The sequence below is a fragment of the Mobula birostris genome, chromosome 3, assembly GCF_030028105.1.
Source record: "Mobula birostris isolate sMobBir1 chromosome 3, sMobBir1.hap1, whole genome shotgun sequence".
Classification (NCBI taxonomy): Eukaryota; Metazoa; Chordata; class Chondrichthyes; order Myliobatiformes; family Myliobatidae; genus Mobula; species Mobula birostris.
The window spans coordinates 15,074,853-15,100,997 of NC_092372.1; the positions used below are offsets into that span (position 1 = coordinate 15,074,853).

A 26,145-nucleotide genomic window follows, 5' to 3' on the forward strand; every position below is an offset into this window, starting at 1 on the left:
GCAACCCTCCAATCCTCCGGAACTTCTCCCGTCCCCATTGATGATGCAAAGATCATCGCCAGAGGCTCAGCAATCTCTTCCCTCGCCTCCCACAGTAGCCTGGGGTACATCTCATCCGGTCCCGGTGACCTTAAATATATTATAAATTACTGTAAGAAATATATATATAAAATTAAATGAAGTAAATAGTGCACAAAGAGAGCCAAATGGTGAGTAATATTAATGCTGAAGGGCTTTACTGTGCTTGTACTGTTCTGTGTTCTATGTTCTGAAGGAACCAGGGCATGCAAAATCATTAGTGTTACAACATCTTTAACTTTAATATCTGTTGAATCATCTTTCATAAGGCTTCAGACCTTTCACAACTTGAACTGGATGTTGGAATCCGTGTGCTGTTTGCCGGTGATGTCAGAACTTGCACAGTTTCCCAGCAACTCTGAATTTCTCATGAATTTGTGTCAGCTGAGACCTGGTTAAGGTCCAGCAAGTCTGGTTTTGTGGGGGCGAATAGCTCTGAGCGATAATTGTAGGTTCAAGTAATTTTCATTTTTTTTTTTGTCTTGTTTTGATCTTGCTTCTTTTGAAATATTCTGAGGACTATATCATTAATTTCTTTCAACATTTGTGAATATTAACATTAATGACATTCAGAAGAATTGAAGTCCTTCGACAGCTACCTGTGTCATTGGATGTTGCACAACCAGTCAGATTTGTGATCTAATCAGATTGTAGTCACACATACCGAGAAAGTTTAATAAATCTTGTTGAAGGGTCTCGACCTGAAATATCAGCTGTTTATTCCCCTCCATGGAAGCTGTCTGACCTGCTGTGTTTCTCCAGCATTTTGTGCACATTGCTGTGGATTTCCAGTGTCTGCATAATCTCTTTTCTTAACTGAGATAGTTTGCTGCTCTAGACCTGCTCAAGGAAAGTCTGTTTAACAGGAGGTGACTAGTGAGTGTAGGCTCAGGTTGTTCTGAAGACACCTTGGCCCAATTAAAACCATAAAGACTATAAGGCATACAGTAGGAGCAGAATTATACTATTTGGCCCATTGAGTCTGTTCTGCCGTTCCATCATGGTTGATTTATTATCTCTCTCAACCCCGTTCTTCCCGCCTTCTCCCCATATCCTTTGACACCCTGACTGATCAAGAACCTATCAACCTTTGCTTTAAATACTCCCAATGACTTGGCCATTGTGTGTGACTTCTTGTTTAGGCAGTATAGCGGCTTGCACTCTCCAGATTGTTGAGGGCTAAAGGCTAATCTGTTTGAGATATTTCAAAAATAACTTAAGCTAAATTGAAGGAAATTACTGTCTCTTCTAAGCAAAATCCAGATCAGTGGCAAGCATTCACTTGTAAAGAACTCAGTGCGATTAGGAGATGCACTTAGCTAAGAGTATGGAGTGGGAACCAGAATTATTGTTCATCAAGTCGGCACAGCTGTACGTTAGTATAGTGGTTCAGGAGGCGGGTGGCATAGTGGTTAGCACAGGGTTTTACAGTGCCAGCGACCCGCGCTCAGTTCATACTCTCTGTGACTGCGTGGGTTTTCTCTGGGTGTTCCGGTTTTCTCTCATAGTACAAAGACCTATTGCTTGGTAGGTTAATTGGTCATGTGATTTGGCTAGGGTTAAATTAGGGGTTGCCTGGCAACACAGCTTGAAAGGCCAGTAGGGCCTATTCCACGCTGTATCTCAGTAAATAAATAAAATAAAAAAGCACAGAAACAGGTCTTTCAGTTTATTCAGTCCATGCAGGACTATCACCACCCTCTTACCGAGGAAGTTCCCCTTAAACATTTCACCTGTCACCCTTAATCTTTGACCTCTAGTTCTAGTCTCACTCAGCCTCAGAGGGAAAAGCCTGCTGAGAATTAGATTGAAATTCAGCAGATATTAAATTGATCAGAAGAACATTCAAATGAAATCTGAAATTTTGTATTTTGAAACTGAAGGATATTGAAGCAAGGACTGTAAATAAAGCTGAGATAAAGATTAACTAAGACCTGATCAAATAGGAAAACAAGGAAGAAAGCACTGAATAGTTTGTTCTGTGTGATGAGTGCAGAATCTTTTGTGTAATGGGCTGTTGTCCAATCCAACTGGGTTTCTGTGAAGAATTGAATTGCTTGTTTCTTGACCTAGTAACTGTCACCATTATGTGTTTTTTTTATACCTGTCACATTCTCTGCAGTATGCTTCTCAATTGTTACAATGGTGTTTTTCTGCCTTTATAAGAGATATTTGTCACTGTGTTCAATTTTAATAACAATGTGAACAGAGTAATTTCCAAACACAAGAAATTCTGCAGATGCTGGAAATCCAAAACAACACACATAAAGTGCTGGAGGAATTCAGCAGATCAGGTAGCGTCTATGAAAATGAATAAACAGTCAAGGTTTCGAGCCGAGACCCTTCTTCAAGACTGAAAAGGACGGGGGAAGATGCCAGAATAATAAGGTGGGCGGAGGGGAAGAAGGATGGCTCAAAGGTGATGGGTGAAGCCAGGTGGGTAGGAAAGGTAAAGGGCTGGCGAGCAAGGACGCTGATAGAAGAGGAGTGTGGACCATAGGAGTAGGGGAAGGAGGAAGGGACTCAGGGAGAGGTGAAGGGTATTGTAGTAACACACAACATTGGACTAATACTGCAGATACAGAGTCTGTTGAGCAGTTGCCTGTCAAAAGGTGCAGTTGTAAACAAAAGCAGGTAACTAAGGCAAACTGAAACCTGCTGGGATGAAAATGAAGGGGGCTGTTCACATCAGCTTAGGTGAAGGTGGTGATGACCAAGGTGGAGCGTATGGACAGTTCACTTTGTCAGAATTGTTCTAAACCTTTCCGTACATCAATGTAGAGGAGAGTAGACCATAAGAGAAAGGGAAGGAGCAAGGGACCCAGAGCAAGATGATAAGAGTTAAGAGGCCAGAGTGGGGAATAGGTGAAGAGAGGAGTGGGATGAAATATCATTTTTACCAGAAGGATAAATCAATATTTATGCAGTCAGGTTGGAAGTCGATGATTCATGCAATCAGATTGGAGGCTACCTAGACAGAACACAAGCTGTTGCTAATCCATCCTGAGAGTGGCCTCATCGTGGCACAAGAGGAGGCCATGGACCAACATGTCAGAATGGGAATAGGAATTAAAATCAAGCAACACACATAAAAGTTGCTGGTGAACGCAGCAGGCCAGGCAGCATCTCTAGGAAGAGGTACAGTCCCTCTGTCTTCCCCTCCTGTCTTCTATCATTTTGGATCTCCCCCTCCCCCTGCCACTTTCAAATCTCTTACTAGCTCTTCTTTCAGTTAGTCCTGACGAAGGGTCTCGGCCCGAAACGTCGATTGTACCTCTTCCTAGAGATGCTGCCTGGCCTGCTGCGTTCACCAGCAACTTTGATGTGTGTTGCTTGAAATTCCAGCATCTGCAGATTTCCTCGTGTATAGGATTTAAAATGTTGGGCCGCCGGGAATTTTTAGCCTATCTGCAATAGAACTCTGATAATCTCATAGGTTTGGGATGTTCGTGCTAGACTAATTTTCCGGACTACTTTTAAAGGTGAAAGACTATTTTAAAGATTAAAGATTAGCTTTATTCGTTGCATGTACCTGGAAACATTGAAAAATAAGTGAAATGTGTCATTTTGTGCCAATGAGCACCTCAGGCTGAGGATGTAATGGGGGCAGCCCGCAAGCTTTTCCATGTTTCGGGTGCCAACATAGCTTGTCCACAACTTACTAACCTTGACCTGTATGTCTTGGAATGTGGGAGGAAGATGGAACACCAGAGGGAACCAAAGCAGTCACAGGGAGAACGTACACGCTCCTTACAGACAGCAGTGGGAATCGAATCCTGCTTGGTTATCATTGGCACTGTGAAGTATCTGTGCTACCCAATGCACTACCATGCCTCCTTGACTGTTATTGCATTTAATACCCAAAGGTTTTTAAGTTCATGTTTTTAATTGTTAACACTGACACCTAATAAATTTCACAGTGAGCTTGGTAACTTCAAAGGGAGAAGAGGAAATCTGATGAAGGATCTGACGAAAGCAGGACTCTGATGAAGGGTCTTGGCCTGGAATGTCGACTGTTTATTCCCTCCATAGACTCTGCCTGTCTAAGAGTCTCTTAAATGCCCCTAATGTATCTGCCTCGACCACCCCAGGGAGGGTGTTCCACTCACCCATCACTCGCCGTGTGAAAAAAAACCCAGCTCTGGCACTTTGACATCCTCCTCTATGCTTTCCTCCAATCGCACACGAGAAGGAAAAGATTGCAGGAGAATGGGAAGCAACTCACACAGAATGCTGGAGGAACTCAGCAGGCCGGGCAGAATCTGTGGAAATGAATAAACCAGTTCATGTTTCAGGCTGAGACACTTCTCCAGGCCTGGAAAGGAAGGGGGAAGACATCAGAATAAAAAGGTGGAGCAGGGGAAGGAGGCTAGCTAGAAGGTGATAGGTGAAACAACGTGGATGGGGAAGGTATAGGGCTGGAGAAGAAGGAATCTGATAGGAGAGGAGACTGGACCAGAGAAGAACAGGAAGGAGGAAGGAACCCAGGGGGAGGTGATAGTCAGGTTTGAAGAGGTCAGAAGCCAGTGTTGCTCTGACAGTTAGCACAGACTAGATGGGCCAAAAGGCCACTTCCTATGTTGTTAGGAAATTTCAAAGTCCAAAGGTCAAAGTAATTTTATTATTAGAGTATGTTGAGGTTCATTTTCTTGCAGGCACTCACAGTGGAATTAGTGAAAAGCTACACACAAAGACTGACAAACAACCAACGTACAAAGGAAGACAAACTGTGTAAATAGAAGATTATTATTTTTATATAGTGTGGGCACGTGGCCAAGTGGTTAAGGCATTAGACTAACTACCTGAAGGTCATGAGTTCGAGCCCCAGCCGAGGCAACGTGTGTGTTTAGTCCTTGAGTAAGGCACTTAATCACACATCGCTCTGCGATGACACTGGTGCCAAGCTGTATGGGTCCTAATGCCCTTCCCTTGGACAACATCGGTGTCGTGGAGAGGGGAGACTTGCAACATGGGCAACTGCTGGTCTTCCATACAACCTTGCCCACGCCTGCGCCCTGGAGAGTGAAGACTTTCCAGGCGCAGGTCCATGGTCTCGCAAGACTAACGGATGTCTTTATTTATTTTATTTATTTTTATGTAATGAATGAATAAAACTGAGAACATGAGTTGTAAAGTCCTTGAAAGTGAGTCCATAGGTTGTGGAATCAGTTCACAACCGTTAGAGAAAAATGTGCGAAATGTTCCCCATTGCCCTAAAACATTTGTTATTTTGCTTCTGAGTATTTCTAGCATTTTGGACTTCTAATGTTATTTAAATAATCACATTGCTGGTCGTATAGCCTTGATTTTATATAGAGATTTGACATCAATGCCTGAAGCACTTTCACATGTTACCAGATATTGCAGACTAGAAATTGAAATCACTGCGAGGTACAGCAAGGCTGAAAAGATCCAGAAATCAAAGTGAAAGAAGAGGCAGTGTCATATTCATCATGTGTGAAAAGAAACATAGACTTTGCTAGTTTTATATTTATACGCTATTTATATTTGCTAAATATAGACTTCATTGCACGTACCTTCCCCCTCACTTGGCTTCACCTATCACCTGCCAGTTTATTCTCCTTCCCCTCCCCTAGGCTTCTTATTTTGGTTTCTTCCCCCTTCCTTTCCAGTCCTGATGAAGGATCTCACCCCAAAATCTCGATTGTGTATTTCCCTCCATAGATGCTGACTGATTTATTGAGTCCCTCCAGCATCTTGTGTGCGTGTTACTCAGGATTTCAAGCTTCTGCGGAATCTCTTCAGTTTATGTTTGAAGTTTAAACTATGCCTTGGCCAAACAATCCTGTACAAAATAAAAGAAAGCCTGAAGGCATAAGTACAAATGGTTGCATAGTTTAGCAATTAAATTAGTATTCATTGCCTCTGGTCTATGCTGAAATTTTATTCTCCCTGTGAATCTGCTCTGAATTTTCAACTTGCTCTTCCTTGCTTCTGTTTGCTTCTCCCTGAGCTTTCAGATTCTCCTTACAAGTATCTGGATAAATTACCTCAATCACGTACAGTGAAATACAACAATTTTTTAGCGTTAACGACCAACACAGTCTGAGGATTGTTCTGGAACCAGCCCGCAAGTGTTGCCACGCTTCTGGCGCCAATGTACCATGCCTGCAATTCACTCACCTTAGCCATAACTGTTTATTTTTTTTTGTTTGTTAATTGCTGGCTGCTGTCGGAGGAAGGCCCCTGTAACTCTAGCAATCCCCCCCACTCCTTTTCTGGCAGAGAGTGAGAGCCAGCTGGTCCTTGAGACAGCGGCGGTGGGGGGGGGGGGTGCTTGGAGAAGGAACACGGAAAATTGTTACATCGGAGCAGCGAGTTGCTGGTCTCCGCTCTTGTTGTTGCAGGAGTGACCTCTCTCTCTTACTGGAGAGAGAGAGCCTGTCTGAGATAGCGAAGTGCTGGTTTGTGGACTGTACTTTGATGGGCTTGGGTTCAAGGGCTCTATGGGGTTTCTGCTGTGGCTTGCATGGTTGGGAGGGTTGTGGGGGGTGGGGTCAGTGCTTCTGGCATGAGTGGGGGGAGGATGGATGCTTTTGTTGCTGCTTGTGTGAAGGGAGTGGGGGGCTTTAGGGATTCGATGTTTCTGTCATTCTGTGGGGTTTCTTTGTTTCAAGGGTGTCTGTGAAGAGGATGAATTTCAGGTTGTATACTGTATGCATACTCTGGTATTAAATTTACCTTTGGACATCTTTGGAACGTGGGGGGAAACTGGAGGAAACACAAGCGGTCATGGGTAGAATGTACAAACTCCTTCCAGACAACGGCGGGAATCAAGCCCTGATTGGTGAACGCTGGTGCTGTAAAGTGATTACACTAACCACCATGCTACCGTGCAGCACCCAGTTATTCCTTGCAGTGGGAAGTACTACCTTCTTATCACTCATTAGTGACGAAGTTTCTACCAGATACTTTCTTTGAGTCTCATATTATTCATGATCTTGACTTCCGGTTGCATTTATCAAAGGGAATGCTTGAAGTGTATCAACTTACTTTAATGTAGGGCAATACGTGCTCTCTGGGATGCACAGTTCTGAGATCCTGAATATTCCTTCTCCGTTTTCAATAGTCATGGTCTAGGATTGATAAAGTTTAAGGGAATGGGGGATTCTCAGATCCCTGTAAACAATGAATTAAATACTGACTATGTCTGTGACTGCAGTGTGTTTGAATAATGTCTCACAGCTGCCTTCTTTGGAGCAAGATGATTAAAGTTTGTCCAGATCCACGTCAGATGTCTTTGGGCTTTTCACACCTTTTGATTTTGACAAAAAGCAGTACCTGATGGAAATTAGACAAAACATTCATTAGTGACGAAGTTCCTACCAGATACTTTCTTTGAGTCTCATATTATTCATGATCCTGACTTCCAGTTGCATTTACCAAAGGGAATGCTTGAAGTGTATCAACTTACTTTAATGTAGGGCAATACGTGCCCTCTGGGATGCACAGTTCTGGGACCCTGAATGTTCCTTCTCCGTTTCAAAAGTACAAATTGATTGTACTTTTGTATCAATAGTCCATTGACTTGGGCGGAACAGTTATCAAACTGATTGTTCTCTGTATCAATAGTCCATTGACTTGACCGGAATGGTTATCAAACTGATCGTTCTTTTGTATTGGTGGCCTTCTGACAATTCTGGCATCAGGCAGTGAACTTGTTGAACCGCCAGGGAGATGAGGAAGGTTCTCTCCCTGATGTTGGGTCCAAGTTCACTCGCCGGCTGAACTCGAAGAAATAAACGGGTGGAAAGATAAGCAAAGATCTTTTTGTGCTGTCGTTATTTGATCTAGCAAAGTTACGTTTACAGGATTTGCCGGGAGTTGGTGGGGACATTGAAACATACAGTGAAATGCATCGTTTGCGTCAATGACCACCACAGTCCCAGGATGCACTGGGGTCAGAGGGGAAGCAGCTGCTCCTAAGTCACTGAGTGTGAGTTTTCAGGCTTCTGTACCTCCTCTCCAATGGTAGTAAATAAATAGTTTTCAACTCCAAAATCCAATTTTCTGCTTAAAAGATGTTCAACTCCTCATCTGATTACACATTCTGAATTTAGCCATGAGATTACTGTGTGAAACCTCATCACAGGCCCTTTGAATATCCGCATGGATTGCAGCCACATCTTGACCATTGACTACCTTTCATGTTAGTTCTTAAAACATCACTGAGGTTACCATGTCCTCCTGTTACAAATCTGTACTGACGAGTCTGGGTAATGGGATGCGGGTCTGTAGTCTAGTGCAGTTTTTCTGTTGTTTTACGTAGTCTAGTGTAGCCTTCTGCTGTCTCACATAGTCTAGTGTAGTTTTGTGTTGTTTCATGTAGCACCAGGGTCCTGGAGGGACGTTGTTTCATTTTTACTGTGTGCTGTGCCAACAGTTTATGGTCGAAATGACAATAAACTTGACTTGACTTGAGATGCATATCTACCAAAGGAGGTATAAGGTGCACCTTCCCTCTGCTAGCCTGCAAGTCACTCTTGGGCAAGGTGTAGCACCTGGTCAGCTCCTCGATCAGGATCAGGTGAAGCCATGGGAGCAGGCAGTGGATGGTCGTATGAGCAGCCTGTGCATGTCACAAGTCCTGGTTATGGAACCACTGATACCAGGCAGACAATCTCTGAAGACTATTGATAATGGCTGGGGTCACCCATCTTGTAAAGACATTGCTCAGAAGAAGGCAATGGTAAGCCACTTCTGCAGTAACATTTGGCAAGAACAGTCATGGGCACAGATAGAGAGAGGAATAAGAACAACAGTGTGAAGGGGATGTTCCCCACAGGAAGATTAAAGACTGATAGAAGACCATGATTGGTCATGCCATGCGACACTGCACATAATGATGATGATCAAACACGAGAACGTCTGCAGATACTGGAAATCCAAACCAACACACACAAAATGTGGAGGAACTCAGCAGGCCTGGCAGCATCTATAGAAATGAATAGGTAGTCGCTTTGGGCCAAGACTTTTCTTTGATAATGACTGACTACTCCTTATTATTCTCTCCGCCTCAATGTGTGCTTCCCTGCTTCATCTGAAACGAAGGGATCCATTATCTTTAGTGCCATGGGCATTCAGCTAGTTATTATGCAGCACATTAAGAATTTGTTCTGTCTCCCTTTTGATGCTTGGATATCAGACTGACCTTCAGTTCTCCAGTACTGTTCCCTATCTGAGGGGTCTTTTGTGTACTGCTGTTAACATCATCCCTTTTAAACCTCCAGTGTTCACTGATTCAGTCTATCTATTCTAAGGGTGTATGTATTGTGATGAGAATACACATAAATTAAGATGTTTGCTGGCCTGGGCTAGCACCAGTGGCATCAGCAGTTGGTGTGCCACCTGTCCTCAGGGGAGGGAGAGATAAGGAACACAATGAAGCAGCATTTGGAGATGTTAATGAAGGAGCCATCAGTCTGGGTATTGTCAAGATTGGCTCCCCCTTTGAACCCTGAACTGTTTGAAGTGATGGACAGGCGATTTGGAGATGTGTAATGAAGGGACGGGAGAGAGAGCTGTCTAGAGCGGCTCCCCCTTTGAACCCTGAACTGTTTGAAGTGATGGACAGGCGATACCCCAGCAGGGGGATAAAAAGGGACAGGTTCGCTGAGGCAGGAGACACACACGACACCCCGAGGTAACGAGACCCTGGAAGCGGTGCGCCTCTCACAAGTCGGTGGAAAGCTCTTGGACGGCTGATCGCGGGATCAGCCTTAGACGCACAGGGTGGAAAGGTACGATCAGCGGGAACCCGGTGTGTGTCTGCCCTTGCTTGGGTGCCAGGTTCACTGCAGAGGATCGGCCGCATCTGGAGGAGGGGTCACAGTCGCTGACCTCAGGTGACATCACAAAGGACTCGCCCGAAAGCTGCTTGTGAGCAATATCGCAGGTCTGTGTGTGGAAGCCGTTTTGAATGATCATTCGTTCTTGTTCTCTCTCTCCTTCCCCCCACATTGTCCATCGCCATGGCAACAATTACTGCGAACTGAACTAAATTGAACTGGACTTTGTGTCACTTTGAAATTGGTCATTTACCCCTAGACAACGATAGAGCATGATTGATCCTGTTATCTTAATTCTGTACACATGTGTGTTTATCATTGCTGAACTGTTGCATTTATTATCCTTTCGATTACTGTGTTGCTTGTTTCTTTAATAAAACTTTCTTAGTTCTAGTAATCCAGACTCCAACTGAGTGATCCATTTCTGCTGGTTTGGCAACCCAGTTACGGGGTACGTAACAGTATCCTCTGAGTTTGTTAAATTTAGCAAAAATACTGTCGCATTCTACAAACGTATTATGAATATTTCATAAAGTCATAGGGCACTACATCACAGAAACAGGCTCCTTGGCCCATCTAGTCCATGCCAAGTCCCATTGACCTGCATGTGGACTGCAGCCCTCCACACACTTCCCATGCATGTACTTGTCCAAGCTCGTCTTCGGAACCCACATCCACCACTTCTGATGGCAGCCTGTTCCACACAACTCACCACCCCCTGAGTGAAGAAGTTCCCCTTCAAGTTCCCCTTAAACATTTCACTTTTCACCCTTAACTTACAACTTCTGGTTCTGGTCTCGCCCATCCTCTGAAAAAAGCCTGCTTGCTTTTACCCTGTCTATAACCTCATAGATTTCAGCTGCCAATACCACAGGTGCAGACTTAGCTTCCCTAATGGATACTGAGGTCTGTGGCGCTCCGTTTTAGGTTTTGCAAAATTGTTCAGGTGTGTCCTCCTTGCAACCTATGGACAATAGGCTTTAATTGTGAGGATGAGACACAAGGGCTGGCCCTTAACATTAAGGCAAAGTTTGACCATGTATGACATGAAGGTGTCTCTGCAAAAGGAAGCCTGTGAGAGTCTGGGAGCAAAATCACCACTGGCTTCAGTCAAATCTGCCACACAGAAAGATGCTTGTTTTTGCTGGATGCTAATTATTGCAGCCCAAGAGATGTTCATCAGGACTGAGTCCAAGTCCCTGTCCTCGGTGACTGTCTCTGACCTTCCTTCTCACTGTTGTAGGTCAGTAGTGGAGTTGCTTACTGCAGATTAAGCAATGTTTAGTTGCATTTTTGGCTTCTTTGCTAATGAAGCTCTCCGTGCCTGTGTACAGCAGTGCATGGAACAGCTTAAAGTATGTACAACAGCTGACACCCACACCATGTTATGTCTGACTTGTACCATGTCTGCAAGAAAAGAGGATCAGTACCAAACCTTAATGATCGTCATCAAAAGTGACTGTCCATTGACACACATTCTGCCGACGCTGGAACTCTTGAAGAACACACAGAAAATGCCGGAGGAATTCGGCAGGTCAGGCAGCACCTATGGAGGGAAATAAACAGTCAAAGATATGAGCCAGGACGCTGCATCAGAACTTGGCCCAGAACTTTGACTGGTTATTTCCTGCATAGATGCTGCCTGCGTGGCCGAGTCCCTCCAGCATTTTGTGTGTGTTACAATACACTGTGTAGTTATAAGAATATTAGAATCTGAACTTTTGGCAATCATCTGTTTTCCAAAGTCCCTCTGCTGTTTGCAAAGCACCTCAGGAGAATCTGATCGAGTGCGTCTCAAGCATTGCTCTAGAAGCTGAGGTCTAGATACCCAGCCTGTTCTCCCCCTTCAGTCTGGCAGCAGAATGTGTGGCGACACTTGCACATCCTCAGGTGTGTTGGTTGTTAAAGCAAGTGACATATTTTACTGTATGCTTAGAGGACACACGTGACAAACAAACCTGAATCTGAGGCTATGTTGAGTTTGCTTATAAAAGCTTTTTGAGGCATAGGTCCAAAGAGGCGGTATCTGTTACACACAAAATAATCTGCAGATGCTGTTGTAAAATCTATTATTAAGGACCCCCCTCCCCCAGGGCCCACCCTCTTATTGTACCATCAGGGGGAAGGTACAGGAGCCTGAAAACACACACTCAGTGATTCATCAGTCCTGATGAAGGGTCCCGGCCTGAAACACTGACTGTTCATTCCCATCCATAGATGCTGCCTGACCTGCTGAACTCCTCCAGCATTTTATACTTTATACTGTATTGTCGCCAAACAATTGATACTAGAGTGTACAATCATCACAGTGATATTTGATTCTGCGCTTTGCGCTTCCTGGAGTACAAATCGATAATAAATATTAAAAATTTAAATTATAAATCATAAATAGAAAAGGGAAAGTAAGGCAGTGCAAAAAAACCCGAGAGGCAGGTCCGGATATTTGGAGGGTACGGCCCAGATCTGGGTCAGGATCCGTTCAGCAGTCTTATCACAGTTGGAAAGAAGCTGTTCCCAAACCTGACCGTACGAGTCCTTAAGCTCCTGAGCCTTCTCCTGGAGGGAAGAGGGACAAAAAGTGGCTGGGTGGGTCATGTCCTTGATTATCCTGGCAGCACTGCTCCGACAGCGTGCGGTGTAAAGTGAGTCCAAGGACGGAAGATTGGTTCGTGTGATGTGCTGGGCTGTGTTCACGATCTTCTGCAGCTTCTTCTGGTCTTGGACAGGACAACTTCTGTACCAGGTTGTGATGCACCCTAGAAGAATGCTTTCTACGGTGCATCTATAAAAAATTTTGGGTGTACTGCTCTCAATTTCCATCATCTGCTGTACCTCTGGTGTCTGTGATTCAGGAACAGCTTCTCCTCCTCCACCATCAGATTTCTGAATGGACAATGAACTCAGGAACATTATTTTCACTATTTTATTTCTTTTCTTGTTCTCTTTTAGCACAACTATATATAATGTGTGTGTGTATATGTATATATTGTTTATTTATCTATTGTCATTTATAATTTTTGATCATGTATTGCAATGAGCTACTGCTGCAAAACAATATATTTCATGACATATGCCAGTGATATGAAACCTGATAATAATTCTGATTATTTACTTTTTGCATGAGTAAAGACTGAAGTAGCTTATAAAGAGCACCCCCTGCTGCTCAAGTTGTGTCATCAGGATTAATTCTAAAACCTTGTTTCAAAGTTCAAAGTAAATTTATTACCAAAGTGCAGAAAGTATGTGTTACCAGATACTACCTTCAGATTCATTTTATTGCACGATTACAGGCAAAATAAAAACAATAGAATTTTATGGAAAGCTATACACAAAACAGACTGATAAACAGCCAATCAGAAAATCAAACTGCAAATGTATACAATACTGAGAACATAAGTTGTAACAACTTCTTGAAAGTGAGTCTATAGGTTGTCGAATCAGTTCAGAGTAGCGCTGATTGAAGTTATCCATTCCAAGTAACTTCACAATCAGTTTATAATCTGTGTGATAATATTACTGATGTTGCCGAAGCATTGAAATTTGAGAACATCCCAGAGAATGAGAGGTTGTCCACTCCTCCTTCTCTTTCTCCTGCTCTCCAAAGTTTGGGCTTGCAGCTCCAATGCAAGTTTAGAATGGCGAGCCCAATGTACTGTGTTGTTGAGAACAGCGGCGTAGGAACAGCATTGTGAGCCCAATTATCTGCTGATTAGGGACTGATTGCCACACAGAACTGAATGTAAAGTTAATTTTAACATTTTTATTCTTTCTTTTTATTTAGTGATCCGTATGTGAAATTGTCATTGTATGTGGCCGATGAGAATCGAGAACTTGCTTTGATTCAGACAAAAACAATCAAGAAGGTAGGTTTCAGGGATGTATTTTTCTTGCAACAATCCACAGGGTTGTTAAGATTTACAATTTGTTCTTTTTAATTTTATTGAAATTGATAAAAGTGGGTGCAGAGGGCTGTAGACTCAGTCATTTCCACCACGGGCACAGCCCTCCTCACCATTAAGGACATTTCAAGAATCACTGCCTCAGGAAGGCACCATCCATCATTAAGGACCCTCACCGTCTGAGACATGCTCTCTTCTCAGTACTACCATCAGGAAGGAAGTTCAGGAGCCTGAAGTTACTCACTCGATGTTTTAGAACAGCTTCTCCTCTGAACAGACAGTAAACATTACCTGATTATTCCTTCTTTTATTTGATAGATAGATAGATACTCTATTGATCCCAAAGGAAATTACAGTGTTACAGTAGCATTACAAGTGAACAGATATACAAATATTAGAAGAGAATTAAGAAAAAAATGATTTATAAGATTTCCAAGTTCATACTGGTAAGATGGTAGTGTAAGAATTACAGTGGTAGTATACGGTAATGGTAGCACATTCACACTATCCAGATAGGAAGTGATGGTAGTATTGCACAGGGTGTCCATGATAGCAGGGCGTGATAAAAGAGCTGAGCAGAGTTTAAACAGAGGTTAATAACAGTTTAACAGGAGAGGGTCGTCACATCCCCAGCTATAGGTTCGTTCATTATAGAGCCTAATGGCCAAGGGTAAGAATGACCTCATATAGCGCTCTTTGGAGCAGTGCAGTTGTCTTAGTCTATTACTGAAGGTACTCCTCTGTTCAGCCAAGGTGACATGCAGAGGGTGAGAAACACTGTCCAGAGTTGCCAGGATTTTCTGGAGGGTCCTTTGTTCTACCACAGCCTCCAGTGTGTCCAGTTTGGCTCCTATAACAGAGCCAGTCTTTCTAATCAGTTTATTGAGCCTGTTGGCATCACCAGTGTTGATGCCATTGCCTCAGCACAGCACAGTGTAGAAGATTGGACTGGTGACAACAGACTGGTAGAACATGTGAAGGAGAGGCTTGCATACTCCAAAAACCTCAGTCTCCTCACGAAATAGAGGTGACTCTGGCCCTTCTTGTACACAGCATTTGTGTTGGTGCTCCACTCAAGTCCATTCTCCAAGTAGTCCTCAACATTAATAGTAACAGGGAGCAATGCAGGCTTGGTCTTCCTGAAGTCCATCCCCATCTCCTTTGTCTTACTGATTGTGCTATTTATTTACTTTTTGTAAATTATAGATTTTTATTTCTATTGTATACTGCACCGTTGTATTTTCATGAACTTCAGTTGGCTCCATCTGCCAGATGAAGCAGGATCTCCCAGTGGCCACCATTTTAATTCCATTTCCCATTCCCATTCTGATCTGTCAATACATGGCCTACTCTACTGTTGCGATGAAGACACACTCAGAGTGGAGGAACGACACCTTATATTCCGTCTGGGTAGCTTCTAACCTGATGGCATGAACTTCTGGTAATGCTCCCTCCCTCCCCCCCCCCCCCACCATTCTCTTGCCCATTTCCTTGCCTGCCTATCGCACCCCCCCCAGTGCTCCTCCCCCCTTTTCTTTCTTCCATGGCCTTCTGTCATCTCCTAATAGGCTCCCCCTTCTTGAGCCCTGTATCTCTTTCTCCAATCAATTTCCCAGCTCTCTACTTCATTCCTCCCCTTCGTGGTTTCACCTATCACTCAGTGTTTCTCACTCCCCTCCCCCACCTTTTAAATCTACTCCTCATCTTTTTTTTCTCCAATTCTGCTGAAGGGTCTCGGCCCGAAACGTCGAATGTTAACTCTTTTCCATAGATGCTGCCTAGCCTGTTGAGTTCCTCCACCATTTTGTGTGTGTTGCTTGGATTTCCAGCATCTGCAGATTTTCTCTTGTTTGTGTCTGGATGTTATTTGCTTACTTTTATTGTTTGCATGATTTTCTTTCTGCACATTGGGTATTTGACAGTCTTTTTATAAAGGGGTCTATTGGATTTCTTTGTTTTGTGGCTGCCTGTAATGAGATGAACCTCAAGGTTGAATAATGCATACGTACTTCGGTAAGAAATGAATTTTGTACTTTTGTACTTTGAGGAAGAGGGCTTGCTTTGCTGTTGTTGTTTTGTTGCTTGCTGTGTTCTCTTTTGCTCTGTTCTGGGTTGTTCTGCTGAGCGTTGTAGGATGCTATGTTGGCATTGGAATGTGAGGCAACATTTGCGGGCTGCCCCCGGCACATCCTTGGTTGTGTTGGTTGTTAATGCAGATGGCACTTTTCACTGTATAGTTCAGTGTACATGTGGTAAGTGCATGAATCTGAATCGGAGGTGTTATATATTATGAATGCATGAGGGTGGATAAATCCCAAGCATTGAGGAGGCAGAAGGATAGCTAGTATAGGTCCACAATCCCTTATCTGAAATCCTTGGGGCCAGTTGCATTTCGGAATGCAGAATTTTTAGGATTTCAGACCCCTCCCCCCGATACAAAAAACAATTATGCTCAAGTCCCTTATTTAATCTGTCATCTGTGCAGTAGACTTTAGGACCCAGTGGCACACCAAACCTAGGCGCATCCTCCTGTATACTTTAAATCATCTCTAGATTACTTATAATACCTAATACAATGTAAATGCTATTTAAATAGTTGTTATACTGTATTGTTTAGGGAATAATGACAAGAAAAGAATTTATTTCCAATAAAAACATTTAATAAAACATGAAAATGTACAGCTTCAAACGAAACGAATCAAACACATGGTAAATGACTTACTGGAATAAATGTAGAACGTCACTGTCACTATAAAACTTCAGTAACTTGTCTTTCTGTTTATTTAAATCATATACAGTGGTAGTTCCGACTCTGTTTTCTTCAGTAAGACGCCACACAGACACACCACAATCAAGCTTCTGCAATAACTCCACTTTCTACGATATTGATAATGATAACGCAGAATCATTATCAATACACTTCCCTCTCTTTTTCTCATTGTTACCCGTAGGGGTATCTGCAGCTTTTTTTCACATTTTCACAGTGAAATTAAACACAAAGTCAACAGTGAACACAAAATATCAGCGAACAGCAAATGCACGTGTAACCAGTACGAGCGCTGAGCCACAACTGACGCCTGGCAGCCTCTGCTAGTGCTGCCATGTCACACCTGAGTGATGCCAGCTGTTGGCGAAAAAAACTTCGGTTTTCGGAGCTTTCTGGATTTCAGAATTTTGGATAAAGAAATGTGCACCTGTATTGTTCTTTTATCTAAGAAGGGCAGCATAAATAAGCCAGGTAACTACAGGTTGGTAAGGAAATTAGAGCATAAGATGCAGGAGCAGAACTGGCCATTTGGCCCATCAAGTCTGCTCTGCTGTTCCATCATGGCTGATTTATTTTCCATCTCAGTCCCATTCTCCTGCCTTCTCCCCATAACCTTCGAAACTCCTACTAATGAAAAACCTATCAACCTCTGCTTTAAATTTACCCATTCATTGGCCTGGTCTCCAGAGCCGACTATGGCAATGAAATCCACAGATTCACCACCCTCTGCCTAAAGTAATTCCATCTCATCTCTGTTACTAAAGTAATGTCCTTCTACTCCAGTAAACTCTAGTCCTAGACTCAAGGTCACCGTATATGCCACTATATACTACCCTGAGATGCATTTTCTTGTGGGCATTCAGAGTCAAACAAAGAAATAGAATAGAATCAATGAAAAACTGCACACAAAGACTGACAGACTACCAATTTACAAATGAAGACAAACTATATAAATACAAAAAAACTAATAATAAGTAAATCAATTAATTAAATATTGAGAACATGATGTGTGGAGACCTTGAAATGTGACCATAGGTTGGTGCTATCAGTTCAGTGTTGAGGTGAGTGAACACTGGCTCAGGAGCCTGATTGTTGAGGGGTAATAACCTGAACCTGGTGGTGGGGGGCCAGAGGCTCCTGTACCTTCTTCCCAATGCCAGCAATGAGAAGAGGCCATGGCCAGGATGGTAGGGGGTCCTTGATGATGGCTGCTGCTTTCTTGTGGCAACGCTCCTTGTAGATGTGCTCAGTGGTGGAGAGGCTTTTGCCTGTGTTGGACTGGGCTGAACTGCTTCCCCTGCATCTTCTTCATCCTTGTTCCTCCCCCCTCCACCCACCACCACCTGTTGCTCTGCTTCTTTCCGCTTTCTGCACTTCCTCAAGTGTGGCAGGCTGGGTTTACATATTATGGGCTTGTTTGATCTTAAACCAGCCACTTGCACAGTTGAGCCCTGTTGAATGAGAACTTGATAATGAGTGTCATTTGAACTACAACTGCTGAAGTCATTACAATCAACTGGCTGCATGAATTTCGGTTTTTGTTCAAATCAGGTTGAATAGCTGGTTAATCAAGTCAAGTTTATTGTCATTTAACTATATACATATTTATAATGTATATACAAACCCCATTTCCAGAAAAGTTGGGATATTTTCCAAAATGCAATAAAAACAAAAATCTGTGATATGTTAATTCACGTGAACCTTTATTTAACTGACAAAAGTGCAAAGAAAAGATTTTCAATAGTTTTACTGACCAACTTAATTGTATTTTGTAAATTTAGAATTTGATGGCTGCAACACACTCAACAAAATTTGGGACAGAATTAAAATAAGACTGAAAAGTGCACAGAATATTCAAGTAACACCGGTTTGGAAAACTCCACATTAAGCAGGCTAATTGGTAGCAGGTGAGGTATCATGACTGGGTATAAAAGGCTCAGTCTTTGCAAGCAAGGATGGGTCGTGGCTCACCCTTTTGTGCCAAAATTCGTGAGAGAATTGTTAGTCAGTTCAAAAGGAACATTTCTCAGCGCAAGATCCGGAGTACTTCGGAAAACCATTGTCACTCAACACAGTCCGTCGCTGCATCCAGAAATGCAACTTGAAACTGTATTACGCAAGGAGGAAGCCATACATCAACTCTATGCAGAAACGCTGGCGAATTCTCTGGGCCCGAGCTCATCTCAGATGGACCGAAAGACTGTGGAACCATGTGCTGTGGTCAGATGAGTCCACATTTCAGCTAGTTTTCGGAGAAAACGGGCATTGAGTTCTCCGTGCCAAAGATGAAAATGACTATCCAAATTGTTATCAGCGAAAGGTGCAAAAGCCAGCATCTGTGGTGGTATGGGGGTGCATCAGTGCCCACGGCATGGGTGAGTTGCATGTATGTGAAGGTACCATTGACTCTGAGGAGTATATTAGGATTTTAGAGAGACATATGTTGCCATCAAGGTGACGTCTCTTCCTGGGACGTCCATGCTTATTTCAGCAGGACAATGCCAGACCACATTCTGCATGGGCTACAAGTGGCTTTGTAGACACAGAGTGCGTGTGCTTGACTGGCCTGCTGCCAGTCCAGATCTATCTCCTATTGAAAATGTATGGCGCATCATGAAGAGGAGAATCAGACAATGGAGACCACAGACTGTTGAAGAGCTGAAGTCTTATATCAAGCAAGAATGGACAAAATTTCCAATTGCAAATCTACTACAATTAGTATCCTCAGTTCCAAAACGATTAAAAAGTGTTATTAAAAGGAAAGGTGATGTAACACAATGGTAAACATGCCTCTGTCCCAACTTTTGTGGAGTGTGTTGCAGCCATCAAATTCTAAATTTGTGTATGATTACTGAATACAATTAACTTGGTCAGTAAAACTACTGAAAATCTTTTCTTTGTCCTTTTGTCAGTTAAATAAAGGTTCACGTGAATTAACATATCACAGATTTTTGTTTTTATTGCATTTTGGAAAATATCCCAACTTTTCTGGAAATGGATTTGTAGAAGCAAAACAACGTTTCTCCAAACCGAGGTGTAAAAACACAATAATACACATAATGTACATAACACACGATGACATATGAGGGGAAGGATAAAATCTGTAGATGAATCACACATAAATAAAAAACTAAAATGCATTAATATTATATGTTGTACTGGAACAGATTAACTAGTGGCAGTTTGAATATGATGCAACAGGGAGTTCAGAAGCCTATTGGCCTGGGAGAAGAAACTGTTTTCTATTCTGACCATTCTTGTTTTTAATGTATCATAGTCTCCTGTCTGATGGTAGAAAGTCAATGAGGATACTGGATGGATGGGTGGGATCTTTAATAACGCTAAGGGCTGAGCATATGCAGCAGTCCTGATAAATGTCCCTGACAGATTATAGAGAAATCCCTATGATCCTCTCTGAGGGACTTCTGGTCCGGTGCTCAAATGCTCCCGGACCAGATGGAGATGCAACTTGTCAGGATGCTCTCAGTGGTACTCCTGTAAAACGCAGTTAAGATGGGGGTGAGGGAAGCTTTGCTTGCCTCAATCTTCTTAGGAAGTGGAGGCACTTCTGTGCCTTCTTGTTCAGGGAGGTGATATTAAGAGACTAGGTGACATCATCCATGATGTGAATTCCCAGGAACCTGGCACACTTAACTCTCTCTATGGAGGAAAGAATTATGGTTATAAATATGCAAACATGAAGAAATCTGCGGATGCTGGAATTTCAAGCAACGCACACAAAAAAATGCAGGCCAGGCAGCATCTGTAGGAAGAGGTACAGTCGACGTTTCGGGCCGAGACCCTTCGTCAGGACTCAAAGAATTTTTAAAATATTTTGTATGTCATATTAAATGGAAGGATGCATCTATTATCATATTTGGTCTTTGTTTTCTCCTATTGCCATTCTGAAATCACTGTCATCTTTTCTGAAAAATACTATCACCTGTCCATTTATTTTTGATTACCATTTCAAGACCGCATGTTAAACAATGGCATTGGCTATCATGGGGATGGTGGGGGGGTACCTCTGTTTGTGGGGGTGGGGGAAGTGGGAGGAAAGCTCAATGCCTATGTCAAGTGGAAGTTTGCTTTTTGATGACTGCAGTTAGTTGGTTAGCTTAAATAATTTATTCTGCAGATAGCTGTGTTTTAAAGGTTGCCTGTTCTGGCTATGTTGCCACCTGAATGTGTCTTTCTTCAATTGCAAAAGTAAAACTTAGTCTTGATTTTTTTTTTTTTGCAGTCATTGAATCCAAAATGGAACGAAGAATTTCTTTTCAGGGTAAGTGATAATTAAGCACCTGAGTGAAATTATATATATGACTGACTCAGTCGTTTGACATTACTATAGTGGTTACATTGTAGTTCTCAAATTATAAACATAAAGGTTAATGACACAGGCAAAGTGAATTTACTTGCAAAAATTCAAATATAGTAGTCATAGTCATTCTTTATTGATCCCGAGGGAAATTGGATTTCGTTACAGGGGTCAGTAAAGTATGACTATGACTACTAATATCCTATATATCCTATACTATGTATATCACTAATATCCTTTGGAAAAGGAACTTCTCATTCCAGGCAACTTGGTTATATGAAATCCCAGTGATTATGTCCAGGAAATGGATACTGATCTCTACAGTAACACAAGTAAAATGCTGGAAGAACTCAGCAGGTCAGGTAGCATCAATGGACAGGAATAAAGAGTTGTCGTTTCCGGCCAAAACCCCTCATCAGGATGATGAAAGATTATTCTTTGCATTAAAAAAAGTTTTATCTTTGCATCAGTGTCCATATTATAATAGATAAAGCATATTTCACGATGAGTAAAATCAATAAAGTGTCAACTTTGAACATAGAATAATACAGTATTGTACAGGCCCTTCACCCATGATGTTGTGCTGACCCTTTAACCTACTCAAAGATAAACCCAATCCTTCCCTCCCATTTTTCTTTCATCCATGTGCCTATTTAAGATTTTCTTAAATGTCCCTAATGTATTTTCCTTCATCAACCCTGGCAGGGTGCTCTGTAAACAAAGCCCCTGCCTCTGGCATTACCCCTATATGTTACTCACAATACCTTAAAGTTATCCACCCTTGTATTAGCCATTTCCACTTTGGGATTAAGTCTTTGACTGTCCACTCGATCAGTGCCTCTTATTACCTTGTACCCATCCATGTAGACACCCCTATAGGACAGGCAGCATCCTAATAAATCTCCTCTACACAAGCTTTCCCTTCCTTCCTATAATAAGGCGAACAGAACTAAACACAATACACATTCTTTAACTACCGAGGGGGTGGTCTAGGACCCGAGGGCACAGCTTCAGAATACGAGGACATTCCTTTAGAACAGGAGGAGTTATTTCTTTAACTGGGGGTGGTAAATCTGTGGAATTTATTGTACAAGGCAGCTGTGGAGGCCAAGTCATTTGGAATATTTAAAGCAGAGGTTGATAAGTTCTTGATGAATAAGGGTATCAAATGTTACAAGGACAAGACAGAAGAATGGGATTGAGAGGGATAATAAATCAGCCATGATAGAATGGCAGAGCAGTCTTGATGGGCTGAATGGCCCAATTCTGCTCCTATGTCTTATGGTCTTAGTTTAGAAGTTATGCTCTGTTATTGTTACAATGGCAGCATTTTGTTGAGCAATTTGAAAACACACAGTGACAAGTTTGAATGGACTTGATTAAATATTAGATGATAGTAGAATGTTTCAGAGTGATCACAAGCTGATGGTCCCATGTTTGACTCTTTCTAATTCCTGATGTTCTGACCTCAGCCTTCAGTACGATTGATGTTTCAGTATCTCCTCATTGCCCTTCTACTGGGTCAATTAGTCATAGAAGATGGAGTTTGAGCTCTTCCTGAAATTTGTCGGGTAGTTTTAGCACCAATTCTCCCAGTAACATCGTTCACAGTAAATTTATTATCAAATACATAGATGTCACCGTATGCAACCCTGAAATTCATTTTCTTGTAAGCATGCTCAGTAAATTCATAATGGAATAATAACCATTATTAAGTCAATGAAAGATCGTACCAACTAGGCATTCAACCATTGTGCAAAAGACAATAAAACTGTGCAGAAAGAAAGAAATAATAATAATAATAAAAAATAAATAAACAATAAATATTGAGAACATGATTATGAAGAGTCCTTGAAAGTGAGTCCACAGGCTGTGAGAGCATTTCAGTGTTGGGGCAAGTGAAGTTGAGTGAAGTTATCCCCTGTGGATCAACAGCCTGATGGTTGAGGCATAATAACTGTTCCTGAACCTGGTGGTGTGAGCCCTGAGGCTCCTGTACCTTCTTCATTGTACTGTATAGCTACTGTATAATATGGGACTACTTTATGTTGTAGGGACACATCGTTGCATGCGCTATTAGGCATGTTATTGATCTGTACATGTGTGTTCAGTTCAGTTCCAGTCAGTAAAGAACCTGTTAACTTAGCTCCCGTCTCCAGCGTTTTTATTTATAGCTTTGTTGTGTAACCTGGCCACATACACAACAAATTGGCGACGAGGTTAATGAACCTACATCATATCGGAAGGCCATGTTTTAATTGATAACGACACTCGGAAGAAGAGTGCAAGGAACAAGACAAGGAGCGAGAGAAGGAGGCCGCGAGTCTGAAAGGAGGAAGGAGCACAGCCGGGGTCGGGAAACCAAGAGACACAGTCGGAGCCGCAGAACGTCCAGCCAAGACCACAGCCGGCGCTGACCCCAGGGGCTGAAGGTCTGACTGCCTCAGAAGGGAGATAAAAAGGAGCGACACACACATCTAGATGGAGTGCGCTTGTGGCGCTAGCAAAAAGGTCACGTGAGTCAAAAAAAAAGACAAGGGACGGAACTAAATTAACATAACAAGGATGGCGTTGATTGGAACCATTACAGCATTTGATTGTGGCATTGAAGACTGGGCAACTTAGGCTACGTCCACACTAAACTGGATAATTTTGAAAACGCCGGTTTCGCGTAAAAACAATAGGCGTCCACACCAGGCGTTTTTGAATATTCCTCCGTCCTCATTAAAACGGGTATTTGGGCGAATCTCCTCCTACTGGGCATGTGCAGGACACATCTACAGAAAACAAGCGAAGAGGAAACAGTATACTTGGTGTGCGTTTGTCTAGTTACAGACTAGGAAAACTTAAAAAGAAATTGCCAAACGACGGACAGCTGTTGGCTCTTGCGCAGGAGGACTTAAAACTGAAAAAACAAATACTGGAGCGTACGGAAGCAACCGACAGGGAGTTCACGGACAGTATGACCTGGCTGATGACGAACATTGAAAAACTGACTAACTCTGTTGCAGAGGGATTTGCAATGATGGCTCCCCCCCCCCCCCAGTACTTTTCACCACCACAATACCAGCCTCACAGCCACTACAATAGCTACACATACAGACACACAGACCCCGGGGTGGCCCCACCAACATCTTCCCCACTCCCACAGAGGGGTCACCCTGGAAACATTTCCTATAGCCATAGTCCCTTCACCGATGAAAGGGACGACAGTTTTTTAAAACCTCCGGTTACCCTGTTCACACTACAACGCCCAACTGGCGTTTTCAGATTTAAACACTCTGGAGAGCGTTTTAGAAAAGCTGTGTTTTCCGGGGAGGAAAATGCCATTTCAGTGTGGATGGAGGGTCAAAATGAAGAGAAAAAGCTTCGGTTACTGATTTATCCGGTCTAGTGTGGACGTAGCCTTACATGGAAAGAGTGGATTTATATTGTGATGCAAACGATGTTAATGGTGAAAAGAAAGCCAGTGTCTACTTAGTATTACGGGAGCAAAAACATACGGCCTGCTACAGAGCTTGTTAACTCCTGAAAAGCCAGCTGACAAAACGTTCAAGCAAATAGTAAGACACCCTCCAGCAGCACTTAAACCCCAAACCACTGGTCATTGCTGAAAGATTTAAATTCCATAAACGGAATCAGAGCAAAAATGACAGCATTTCTGAATATTGTGCTAAATTGCGCAAATTATCAGAACATTGGTCAATTTGGAGCTGGTCTATCGGACGCATTGAGGGATAGGTTAGTGTGTGGCATGCACTGTGAAACGACACAAAAGAAGCTCCTGTGTGAAAAAGATATTACCTTAGGGAAGGCGCTGAACATTGCAATATCATTAGAAACAGCCGCACGAGGTGCTTTCGAGATGCAACAAAAATCTCTGGAATATGCCACAAAGAAAATGTCACTGAACAGAAATGAAGGAAAGAAATGTTACCATTGTGGGAAAAGGTCACATTACCCTATTGATTGTTGGTTTAAAGATAAAGAATGCAGAAACTGTGGCAAACAGGGCCACATTGGCAGAGTATGCAAAGCCAGTAAACAGCAGAAAAAGGACAAAATACAAAGGAACGAGAAACCCCAGAAAGGAAAATACAACAATGTGTACAAAATGAAAGAAAGCAATTCTGATGAAAACGACTCAGACAAGAGTGGATAGTCTTGTCTGCAACTTCACAGCGTGAAAGAGACAGATGATCGAAGAGTAATATGGATCACTCCACAAGTGGCAGGCGTGAGACTGAAAATGGAGTTGGACACAGGCTCAGCTTTAACAGTGATCTCTGTGCACATACCTCTGAAATGAACGAAACTCCTACTTAAAAGCTTACACAGGGCAGAAAGTGTGTCCTGAAGGCAAAATTAAAGTGACAGTGACCTACGGAGATAAAACACAGCAGCTGAACCTTTATGTACTGAAAAATGGAGGACCACGGTTGCTGAGACGGGAATGGCTCAGGAAAATCCAGTTGGATTGGCACACCATCAAGGCACTAGATGTGTCAACAAAGGAGGGCAGCTTGGCGGGGAAGATGTCCGCAGCTCTCCTCTCACCCATTGTCGACTATTACAACGACGAGGAGGAGCTAGACAGCGTCGACGATGAGGATGAACGCAGTATCCATGGCCACGACTCGGATGAAGGTACAGAGGATGCAAGTGAGATAGATATTGCCAATAAGCAGGATGATGAAGACTACCTGGAAGTAAAAGAGCAGGTGTACCAGGAGAAATTGACATCTCTGAAAAGACAGCTACAGCAGTTACAGGAAGACACTTTGCTGGAGTATCAAGAAAGGATGAAGAAACTAGGTCAACAATACAAGGAAAGAATATGAAATGCAGAGCTTTTTCTGCAACTGGGGACAGAACAAGTGGAAAGGAATTATATTAAAGAGAAGAAAGCAGCAGTGAAGGAATTTGAAGATAAAAAGATTGAGTTAGAAGAAAAGAAAAAGATGATTGAGAATGAGAGGCTAACAATGGAACTCACAGGAGATTCTATGGAGGTAAAGCCAATAGTGACTAGGAAACTAAGGAGCAGACCTAATGACCCTGTTCCAATTACAGACAAAAGACGAAAACCTGCAGCTGCACAGTTAAATTACTTGTTAACAGATGAACAGATAATGGAAGATCTGCGAACTCTCAATAAGCTTAAGTCTCTGAAAAGACCAGCATCTCCGTCTTCTCCTGAACAATTTCCTTGTGAAAGCTCCGTGAAAATTGGTCAGCCCTTAAAAGCCTTGGACAAAATCAATTCCATTCAAA

The 26,145-nt window shown here is 42.6% G+C and overlaps 1 protein-coding gene across 3 annotated transcripts in view; it reads left to right on the forward strand.

The window, feature by feature from the left end:
• Positions 1-26,145, forward strand: part of nedd4l (NEDD4 like E3 ubiquitin protein ligase) — a 457,701-nt gene that overhangs the window by 154,687 nt on the left and 276,869 nt on the right. For 2 of the 3 annotated variants that reach the window (XM_072252251.1, XM_072252258.1), the window contains exons 3-4: positions 13,669-13,750; positions 20,797-20,835. In XM_072252251.1, coding sequence (XP_072108352.1) covers positions 13,669-13,750; positions 20,797-20,835 — 121 coding nt within the window. Of the gene's footprint in view, positions 1-13,668; positions 13,751-20,796; positions 20,836-26,145 lie in introns of those variants that run through there. The other variant, XM_072252254.1, reaches the window with a different exon arrangement.